Source organism: Manacus vitellinus, unplaced genomic scaffold, assembly GCF_001715985.3.
Source record: "Manacus vitellinus isolate BGI_N305 unplaced genomic scaffold, ASM171598v3 scaffold_8_pilon, whole genome shotgun sequence".
Classification (NCBI taxonomy): domain Eukaryota; kingdom Metazoa; phylum Chordata; class Aves; order Passeriformes; family Pipridae; genus Manacus; species Manacus vitellinus.
In genome coordinates, this window is record NW_021940864.1 from 13,327,151 (window position 1) to 13,338,533 (window position 11,383).

Genomic DNA, 11,383 nt, shown 5'->3' on the forward strand with positions numbered 1-11,383 from the left:
GAGAGAATAAAAACCCCCAGCTCAAAGACAGAATATTACAGTAATAGAATAGTAGCATGATGTGAACTGTCAGAACATTTCCCAGAAGTATCTTTAGCTAGGAAAATCTGCATGCACACAGTACATTCACTTGATTGTAAAAGAGGCTCTATCCGATCTTGGCCAGACCTGCCTTGTGTCTGATCAGGTAAGAGTTTGGGTCTGTCTGACCCAAATTCGTGACCCTACAAAAACAAACTCTGTGAGAAATGACTCTTAGGAACACATGCCAGAGGCTGTTAAAGCCTCTCAAAAAGTTAGTCCATCCAGGAAAGTTCAGTCCTGCACAGATACAACTGTCAAAATTTCACAGAGAAACTGCTTGCCCTAAGAGATCTAAAAGCACTGTGAAATCACTTTGACACATCACCAATGGCTTCCAAATAACCACAATATATGAAACATATGTGGAGGCTAATATCTGCAAATATTATCCATTAACTGGAACCCCACTATTTATTGTTGGTTGTGTTTGAGGCTGCCAAAGAACAAGGGCAAAGTCTCTGCCCATAAGAATTTCCTGTTTGTTAAGGAGTGAGCATGTCACTGAGCCCGAAAAGGTGCTTCCTAAATGGCTGTTTTCTCAGCCACCAGCTCACTAGCAGTCACAGACAGAAGGTTAGCACAGTACTTAGCAGGAGGAAGAGTAATTTCTGCTTGTTTGTGAAAAAAAGACTTCTCAGGGAGCCCTGCCTGAAGCAGGCAGCACTGACAGCTTGCAGAAATAAAAGCCCAGGTAGCTAAGGGGACAAAAGGAAAGGTGGCTAACTTTAATATTAATACCAAACTATGAAAAAACCCTACCCATACATGCAAGTTCTCACATCTGGAGGAGCACAAAATCTTCCTCTCAGGGCTTTTGTCTTTCCCTCTAGGAGCTGACAGTTATTGAGATCCCAAATGGAAAGGATTAGGTAAATGCTGAGTGAGCACTTTCCCTCATTACCTACTACAGATCAGAAGGAAGACAAGAATAGTCTTTTTTTTCCCCCTGAGTTTTAATATATGGGAGGGGGGGGGAAATGGCAGACTAGGTCCCTGTGCAGAAGTTCTGATTCAGTAGTCCAAGTGATTTGGTGCAGTTGTGCTCCATCCATTTTCAAATTGCCTAAGGGTGTCTTATAGCAGAGGAAGAGCACTAACATGCACAGCTACAGCACAACAGCTCCTGCACTTCAGTTCCTTTACAGGGGTCTATCCACTTACCATTTTCCAACAGCTAAGCAGAGAACATGCATCCATGTTTTCAAACAAGGACTGCTCAACATTTTTATATATTTTACTATAGACTGCCATGCAATTGCTACTGTCCCAGGAAAACAAACTTTAGTGCACTAGACATCTCCCCTTTCATAATCAGAAAAGAAAAATATTGGAGGGCAGAAATTGGTCTTTAGTACTTTGCTATTCAGTTACAGGTGAGAAATCAATGGAATAGAAGTGAAGAAGAGCAGACCTATATGACAGATAAGGCAACAAGCAGATGACCCATCTCATCACCCCATTCTGAGGGTGATACTACTTCACAATGATGCAAAGAAATTAACGTACCGGGGGGGAAAAGGGAAGCTTTATAATCAAACACTCGCTCCCACTTATCAGAAATCCACTAGGGTGCCTTTTTCTGAAGGGTGTAAGAGAAGGATCCAGATTTTATCACTTTCATATGCTATAGCTAAAGCACATATATCCCAGGAAATATGAAGTTTTGTTACTGTCACATACCTATGGTTGACTTTCTCACTTCTTTTTTTTCCTTTTATTTCCTATTTTTCTAAATATGATGTAAATGACATTTTTCTAAATGTGATGTAAAATGACACTTCCTGCTTTCACTATGACACAAGAATGATAACTGTCCCAGGTCCATTAAAACTTTCCAAGTTACCTAGAGAACTGGTAACTTACTTACTCTGAAAGTGTTTTTAACTCTGCCTGAAAGAGCAGAGCTAATTTTGTGTCATTTTTCCTTAAGTTTTCTCTGTAATCATTCTGAGAGACAATAGCAGGAAGCCATGCCAGGAGGCCTGTTGCTGACGTGGTAATTGAAACTGGTAACAAAAAGAAAATGACAATCCAACAGACGGTAGAGGTGCTTACCAGTATATAAAGACGCTGAAAATTGCCACGCTGATAACACTGAAGGGCAGGAAATGTACTATATAAGCTAAAAGCATTTGCCACTTCTTATACAAGCCATCTTTGCTTTCTTGGTCGCTGATAGCACGCAAAGGTGTGACTGGATTAAATATACAAGAAATAAATTAAATTACCATTAAATAGAAAGAACAAGACTTGTTGCTAGTAAAAATGACCTGAAGCACAGAGACAAGCTTGAGAATATATCAGAAATATTCAGCCTCAACCACTCTGATCACTTTTTCCCCACTATAAATGCCAAACGTGCTCCCTTCACATTGTAAACATTGTTAAGCCTAATGAACGAGGCCTAACTTGGCAGCATGCAGGACAGCCTTATCTTTTTTGCACATACAAGTTAAAGACATGAGAAATCCCATTGTCAGTGGATGATTCATCAAGGTACTCTGATTTCATGGTGATGACAGCAGTGTATGTTCCCTATGTGAGTAGAGCAATTTTTAGGGCTGTAAATAGAAACTGCTGTCGCTCTCAGTATGGCAGTTGTAAGAGAAACACCCTCTAAAAAAGTGTAATCGTCACATAATGCTCATAAACCCTATTATGGTTAATTGTTGTCAAAGCAGTTTTGTACTTGAATCCTTTCCATGTGTTTGGTTTTGATCTCACTTAGGATGTTAACTAGACGAAGACTTTGTCCTGCCTTTATAATGCTACACACAGGCAAATTAAGGTCTTTTGCACAATTTAGAATAAACCTTCCATGCACAGGCCAGCTGTAAAAGGGAGAGGCAGGGACCAAGGCACACTCCTTTGAATTCCACTGAATTTTGTGCTTCTCTATCAGCTCTGACATTACCTAAAACCGTAAAGATCCTTTAAACTACTATCTTCAAAAAAAAAAATGTTTTCCTATTTATGAGATGGTGGCAGCAACACCTGCTGCTGCACATAACACAGGACAGAAACTCACAAAGGGCAACAGCATTGAGCATCCCTGTGTAGGGCGGGGCACTCACGCACTGGTAGACAAGCCCCACGCGGTCCTGCACAGCTCCTTTTACCAGGTCATTCTTCAGTCTAAGGAGGAAAAAGGCTATAAACAAGCCAAACAACAGATTCTGGAGGAGACGCATGACGATGCCTGTCTTGTCTCTGGAGAAGTTTCTTGTTGTCCTCCTGACAATGAAACAAAACAGCAACAATATACTTGTTAGCTACCACTGTCCACATGTTGGTAGGGTATTTAGCTTTGAAAAAATGTTGTACAGACAGTGCCCACAAAAAGTTAATACATTAAAAAAGACAGGGACAAGTATAGTGAGAGACGAAAACAACCAAGAAAGTGCATTTATATATGGGGCAAGGGGGAAGTGTGGATGGGACCTGAAAGATTAGTAGAAAAGAAAAAAAATTCTTCAAAAAAAGGGGAAAAAAGTCTTACCGTAAAAGAACCCATATTTTGTAAAAGGTACTGGGTGAGTCTTTATTTTTAAGTGGTATTGGTGGCAGGTCTTTCATATACTTTGTTTTTTCAATGGTTGTCAGCACTTTGCTGAAAATCTCCGAGTTTTTGTAGGATGATACAATTTCCTGAACCCTACTGTAGGTTTCGAGTTCACGTTCCTTGCTTCGGGTGTCCACAGATGTCAGATCCACTGTAAATTTACAAAGCTTTTACTATATATACACATTACTTTCCCTTCCTATCTCTCTCCTCTTGCAACCAATTTATCTTTGCCTCCATCCTAAAAGCTGCAAAGAAGATCCATCAAAAGTATTCAAGGTTTCTTTTACTCCACCCTTCTGTTAGGTGCAGCATGAATGAATTACTGTGCAGCCACAACAAATCTGTGTTTCGTGGCCTCTGTAAGACCCTGCAGTTCAAGGCCTTGATCTGGAAATGCAAGGCCTGAGTGGTGTGCTGGTCAGACCTTTAGCCTTCTCCCTGCAGAGCACAAAGCTGTAACTGCATTGTTGGGCTTCACCTACCTCCTTTGCAGACATGCTTGTCTTTTAATATGAAGTTAGAGGATGTTCAGCAGGCAAAATTCCCCAAGCAGGCTCAGCCCAAGCTGAAGGAAATATTACTGACTGCCACGGAACTTAGGAAAGGTAGATACTTCACAGAGTTAATGTTCCTTTCTAAGAAATCCACCTAAACATATTCCTAACACCAGTAATTCTTTCATTGGCAGATGGGAACTTTGTGTGTTCTATGTTCACAAATGCAGATTCAGCAATTGTGCTAAAATGCCTTAGAAATTTCCCTTTTCCCTAATAGCAATGAATTAGCTAAGGTTACAGAAACTGGATTGTTGTTCTCAGGAATATTTGTTCTTATGGAATTTTAAATTACTCTTCTACATCTGGTAAGATATCTTCATTGTTTATTTATTCCTAAGGTTTCTCTCATCCTTAGATTTCAGTGTTGCAATGTTTGTTCAACTTGAAAATACAAATTCAACAAGAGAAAAGAAGACCTTGTCCAAGATTCTTCATCTGTTCTCAAAACCTGAACTAAGCTTATTAACAGTTCCCTGGTGTTCTGAAAGCTGGAATTTATCAGAATTGTCTTTAATGGTAAACATATCCAAAATGAAGTCTTTACTTTTGCAAATATGAACATCTGAAACACACAAACACTTCTTAAAATTTGGCCAGTGTGACTTGCTGGAAGTGACACAGAAAATAAATGGTAACCAGGTGTGCTTTAAAAGAATTATAGCACCGACAACTAACTAGACCAAATAGCTATTGTCTACCACGCATTAGTATTTTTTTTATAAATACATGTGATAGTTCAATAATGTAATCCACACTCAATACATAGGATATATTTTCCTCTACTGGTGTAAATTATATCAGAATCTGTCCCTTCATTCACATCAAATTGCACAAAAAATATAAACTACCAATTTTCCAAAGACTAAATATTCTGATGATTCTTTGCTCTAAACTGTATTTTTTCCCTTTCTTGTCAAATTCAAAGGTTGACATTCGAAGAATGCAGTACTCTCTTCACCAAGCTTTTTTAAAAGTGGGTCTAAATCTCAAATCATCTATGCTTTTCAAGACTATTCAAATTCATGAAGGCAAAATTATCCTCACTGTCATATCAGTATTTTCAGCTTCATCCCATTTAGCTTTATGTCAACAACCATCCTCTCTTCTCACTGAGTTTAGGATGCCATCTAGACAACAGGAAAACACTGCCTCCTCTGAATGCAGTTTTTTGGATTGGTCAAATTCCCTGGTTAGTGCTCAGCTGGTACTGTCAGAAATTAGCTTTAGCAAGAGAGTTATATACATGTATGTATATGTGTACACATAAATGCACACAACACGAACACGTACACATTCTCTTCAAATGTGTACCTGTGTGGAGCAAGCACATGGATGTCCTGCAGCAAAATCAAGTCTCATTTCCAAAGTCTCATACTGACCCTTTTTTTCATCCTGAATTGGTAAAACAGTACTCTTCAGCTTGTGCCAGCAGCTTGCTATCATCAACTCCTGACGCATCCATATACTCTGTTCCAGTAGTTCACCTGGTATTAGCAACTCCCCAAACTTTTGGAAACCTCAAACTCAGAATCCCTGGAAACTGATGGCTCAAGTCATCCCATATTTATTCTACATCCTTTCCTCCAGGCAACGACTGTTTCCTATTGCTTGGCATCACAGAGTCCATAAGAGCATGGGACTTCCCACAGTTTTGGGATCCAACTCTTTTTCCAACATCCAATGAATAGCCATAGAGAAATGCCATCAGGAATCCACAGGTTTCAGAAGCTGAGATTCCTTTTCTATTGGTAGTTTACTCCTTTCTGCTGTATTTCAGGCCTACTGCAAACTTGGCCATTTTATGGAGTCAGCCTAGCCCTCTCTCTGAGCTGAATATAATTACAGAGTTGGGGAAGAATTCAAACACATTTCGACCTCTGGAAAAACTTTAATTTGGTGAATAAAACAAATTGTTTTACTAAAACAACTTAGACAAACTTACCAAAGTAGTCAAAAGGATTTGATTGTTCAGGACAAGAATAGCCGCAGTCACTAAAAAATGTGATCATTTCCATAGGGTTCCCACAGAAAACCATTTCTCCAAAGCTCATGATGGCTATTTTGTCAAATAACTGTCAGAGACAAATTAATATATTAGCAATAAGTACTGAGAAATGCATTAATTCTTGAGTACAGCTACTGTCTTGGTAATAGAAATGCTTTGACAGGAAAAATAATTTTGACACATTCAAACTTCCTTAGTATATTTCCCTCAAAGGAAGTTTGTCCTTTCTTTCACTCCTTTCAGCAGTTATGTAAAATGACACATCTTTAAGCTTGTAAAACTAGTGCTTCTCAAATCTGTCAGCAATAGCAGCACACAGAGGTAATCCACAAACAGAAATAGGTGCTGGGGCTTTATGACTTCACTTCTAATGCACTTTCACTTACTGATGACCTCCTTTGGCTGTAAAATCCCCAAATTGTTGGCAAGATTATCCTGAAGTGCTTCAGGACTTCAACAGCACTGCTCTTTGGATGAACATTTTCCGGGGCAAGGCTCCTACCAGCTATGATCAATCCATGTTCTCAAGGCACCAGGACTGCTTTCAGTCCAGAAAAGCACAGTTGCTCCCCTCTGGCTCCACAACCACTTCCATTCAGTCAGCCAGGGAAGAGGTTTCTTGCATTCACATGGAGGTGGTGGATGTGTCAGGAGAGCAAAGCAAGAAACAGTGATGGGAAGGGAGAAACACTCTCCACAGCACAAGCCCTGCAAGGCAGACCAGCCCCACCACACGACCAAGGTTTACCCACATCCCTTGACATGGCTTCTCCCAGTGGTTTTGATTTGGGTAGTTGTATAACACAAAGGTTAGGCACACAGTTAGTGTGCATACTGTTTTCACAGGGCAATATGTGTCCCAAAGTGCCCCGTGACTGGCCGAAGGCCAGAGTTGTAAAGTTCAAGACAAGCCTGTATTTATGCAAGGGGAAGGAGGAGACCCTATGCAGGCAACTACACTGGATCTTGTATTTCTGTCCTGAAAAGAACCTAGGTATTAAAAAAAAAAGCCAATAGTGAGTAGATATCGTTTACCCTGAAGAGTTCTGAGCGAGGCTGATGAATTGTAAGAATCACAATCCTGCCTCTGTGTGCAAGCTCTGAGAGAAGCAAGACCAGCTGGTTTGCAGTCAGGCAGTCCAGCCCTGTCGTTGGCTCATCAAGTAGCATAACCTCTGTCAAATGACAAGGAATAGCTTTAAAATTCAGGTAAATGAGGAGAAAGTCCTACAGCTTCTGCCTTTAAAAGAAGCAAATAATATAGAAATTACTTTACATGTGAAGTTCCACATGTAAAGCAGATCACCATGATGTGATCTTTCAGTTTAAGTTAGTTCCAGTGGTTCAGTTACAATGACCAGGAATGAGGACATAAAAAACTACTGCAGGATCAAAGCGTAATATTTTTTTTCTAAATTCAGGTAAAATCTGAAAATTACCAAAATAGAATTGATGTATACATCTGCTTCTAAGAACAATAATGATAAATTTCAGCATGTATGTAAATGTAAATATAACTTAAAAATTAGCGAGAAGTTATAATCTGAATTAAATCTATATATACACACAGAATTGATCATGAACAAACCAAGAGTTGTTAAAATACAGCATTTGTAATTGGAGCTAGAGGGGAGCTAGAGGGGATTACTACATTTTCTTCATTATTTTATTGCACATGGAAGGGAAAAACTTATAGTCAAATCCATTATTTTTTTATAGATGAGACATAGCACAGAAGAGGGCAGTCCAACCTTGATCAGGGTAAGAAGGGAGAAAAGCTTTCACTATAGGTTTATCTACACAGAATTAGTGTTATTATTATCTATAGTGTTTACTATAGAGTTTAGTGACTTACTAAGCAATAACTACACCCAATGAACTCCCCAGGGGTCATAAGAAACAGTGATACATCTTACTTTACTATTTAAGTGCTCCTTGCTGCCTGATATGCAGTTCTAGCATATCTGCATTGCTACAATAATTCCAGCATCCAACAAATGCCTGCTGTACATTTACTCCATAAGATTCTGGCAAATTCAAGAAACGATCTCAAAATTGACTAAATTTACAGTGATTTTTCCCCATGGATAATCCTTCTATAGTCATTCTGCTTTCATTTTCACTCAGTGGAATTTTTTCGCTCTGGAACATACGTGTTGCTCGTGCATACATAGCTCAATGGCAGGGACTCCACTGCAAGGCTCAGTGTTTGTATATATATGGCTCTAATGTGCTCAAAACCTATAAATTAATGGGCCACAACCAACATTTGGGAAGAGAGAGCTGAGAAAGACTTAAAATGGATAAGTGCAAGTCTAAACCTATGCTCAGTCCCTAAGATTTTTTCACTGTCTGCTTTCCAAGATCAGCTAACAGATTAATGGTAGACCTCAGTTACTATTCTATCCTTTTCTGTTATTACAACAGTAGCTTTTGCTGAATTACAGAATGTAAATGCTTCTGTATTTTAAAGTGGTTTATGGAAGCCTATGGTAGGAGCACAAAGTTACACAGGTTTATTTTAAAAATCCATGCAGTGGTACTTACTGGGATCTTGTAACAGCTGGGCTGCAACCGATACCCGACGCCTCTCACCCCCAGAAATTCCTCCAGTATTATGGCTTCCAATTATTTTGTCAGCCATGTGGCCGAGACTCAGCTCAGTCATGACTGCATCTACCTGAAAAATAATTACAATTTTAATAGACTAAACACAGACCAACTCAGATACCTGTGTGCAATGGTAAAAAGTAGAGAAGAAAAAGACATAATTTTAAAATATAGCTTTCCCAATATCCTGCTTGCTCCATTCTAGTTGGAAGGTATATGGCCTCATTTCTATTTGATTATTTTTAATATATTATTTAAATTATCTTTTAAAATTTTAGTTTCATGTATTTTGAAATGAGTAAATTTTTGCTTCAGTTGACATTAAGAGATGAAGAGTTCAGAGGTGGGACTAGAATTCAAGGTATGAAGAATAATGTGCTAGTCTGGCTTCCAAAATTGGGGAGCACGAAGGCATATCCATCCTGGGGAAGTATAAAATACTGAGTGGAAGATCAGTGAAGAGAAGAGACAGAGAACAAGAGCCTTTGGTCAGGAATATCCAATCTTTACTTTCAAAAGAGTCCTTTAAGTAAATCTGAAACAAACCTATTTTATCAAGAAAATAGCTTGTAGGGAGCTTAGTAGACCAGTGCTTTTTGGAGTTGTTCTGGTTGATGAGAGATGTTCTACAGGAGCCAGAATAAGTGTCAAAATCACTTCTGCTGTTCCTGAGTCTTGCCAGCACACATGGCCCTAAACACCACAGAGAACTGGGTTTATCAGCTGGGAAAGGGGAACTGACCTTAATACCAACATCAGCATCTCCTGCAGCAGTAACTGCTGCAGCTTTGGGTGGAGGGTTTTGTCCCAGCATAATGGTGATTCCCTGGGGTGTCAGCACAAGCCCCTTGCAGAGGTGGGGAGCACCAGAGCTTGGGTCCTACTCCTCAGCAGGAGGATTTCTCCCCATTTGCAGAATGAGGATTACAAAACCTCATAAACATAAAACACAGTCATGGATGGAAAGTGCTGCTGGTGAAAGCATTACATGACATCATGTCTACCTTTCTGGAGGAAGACGATAAAATACAGACCTTCTTTTTGATGAAGTTGTTGGAGCATTTCTTAAGAGTTAGCAAAGCCGTGTATGTCAAAGACTCTTGTACGGTGAGAAAGCTTAACAAAGTGTCACTCTGAAAAAAAAAGTGAAGAGAAAGAAGCAGTTAGTTCTGTAGTAATTTAATATCTTGTCCCTCCTCATGCAAGTTTAATTAATACAAACTGACTTGTCCCAAATTTACTAATATAATCACAGTCAGACTACATTACTCCATTACACGAGGAACTTTCTTTACATGAAAGGAAGCACAGTGCACAAAAAATAAATGTAGAAATCAACCTGTGGTACATAAGAGAAGCAATCTCTAAACTGTTCCTTCTTCAGCTGACGTCCATTCACATACACTTCACCAAAGAAGCTGTCTTTATATGTCAGTCTTCCTGATATTGCATCCAGAAGTGTTGTTTTCCCAGATCCTTTCAAACAGAAGAAATTAATCATGTGATGAGATGAATGTTATGATTCCAAGAGTGGTAGCTTGATTTGAATGGAGACATATGAAAAGAAGCAAGGCTTTTTTTCTCAATAACATTAAAATAATAGTCCTGAATATGCAGCTAGTTAAGAGGAAAAATAGGAAACTGGAAATGTAAGTTAGCATTTAATTCACACAAATTCACACTTTGCATGGAACGTTTGACTTTAGAAGTAACCTTATCTGTTACTGAAGTTATAAGTGTTAGTTAGATGACAGATGATTGAACTCTGAAAACCAAGCACCACAGTTTTACAAAGCAGAAGTTAAAATCAGCTGCAATTTCATTATTTAAAACACAGGTCTCAGTCACATTCATATCACTACGAAAGTAACCAGTATTAACTCCAATATTATTTCTTTCAAGGTTCTGGAACAACTTACCAGAATTTCCTAAAATCCCCATAATCTGGCCACTCTCTATGTGAAACGAAACATCCTTAAGTATTTGCCGGGTCCATTTTTTACAATATAAAGAAAAGTTCCACCATGGGCCAACACGCTCTCTTGGAAAACAAACATCAATAAAAATTAAATAGAGAATATTTTAAAATCTAGCATAAAGCAAGTGAACGGTTTATAGCTACCTGCTACAAACCATTTCAGCATTATTTGGAAGATAAAATGAGGTCTGAACAGATTTCTCAGAATAATTGCTAAGAGGCTTTTGGACTACAACCAAAGAGGCAAATATGAACTGTGGCTTTATTTGCTGACGGTGTCTGCCAGCCACTAATCCACCTGGCCCTTTTCTCAGAGCCTATGTTATCCTTCTGGCAGCAGTAACACAGGCAGTGGGAAAGAGCACAATCTTTGGAAACCTCCTCTAACACATGTCCTTCAGAGACATCTGAAGGAGAACGGGTGAGCCCTCTGGAGGACAGGCTGGCTGTGCCTCCCTCGGGCCGCGCGCTCTGCCCCTGTGGCAGACAGCCCAGTGCCATGAGGTGGGCAGCCTGGAAACATCCCTCCTCCTGGACTGGGCTGAAGCCAAACCCACAGACCGCCAGTGCCAGCCCCGCTTCCC

The 11,383-nt window shown here is 39.5% G+C and overlaps 1 protein-coding gene across 3 annotated transcripts in view; it reads right to left on the reverse strand.

Annotated features, from left to right (window-relative positions):
• Window positions 1-11,383, reverse strand: part of ABCG5 (ATP binding cassette subfamily G member 5) — a 35,284-nt gene that overhangs the window by 23,465 nt on the left and 436 nt on the right. For 2 of the 3 annotated variants that reach the window (XM_018085115.2, XM_018085114.2), the window contains exons 2-10: window positions 10,741-10,862; window positions 10,161-10,297; window positions 9,856-9,954; window positions 8,759-8,891; window positions 7,247-7,386; window positions 6,149-6,278; window positions 3,584-3,797; window positions 3,113-3,318; window positions 2,140-2,278 (exon numbers count right to left, since the gene is read on the reverse strand). In XM_018085115.2, the coding sequence (XP_017940604.1) occupies window positions 2,140-2,278; window positions 3,113-3,318; window positions 3,584-3,797; window positions 6,149-6,278; window positions 7,247-7,386; window positions 8,759-8,891; window positions 9,856-9,954; window positions 10,161-10,297; window positions 10,741-10,862 (1,320 nt within the window). Of the gene's footprint in view, window positions 1-2,139; window positions 2,279-3,112; window positions 3,319-3,583; window positions 3,798-6,148; window positions 6,279-7,246; window positions 7,387-8,758; window positions 8,892-9,855; window positions 9,955-10,160; window positions 10,298-10,740; window positions 10,863-10,943; window positions 11,207-11,383 lie in introns of those variants that run through there. The other variant, XM_018085116.2, reaches the window with a different exon arrangement.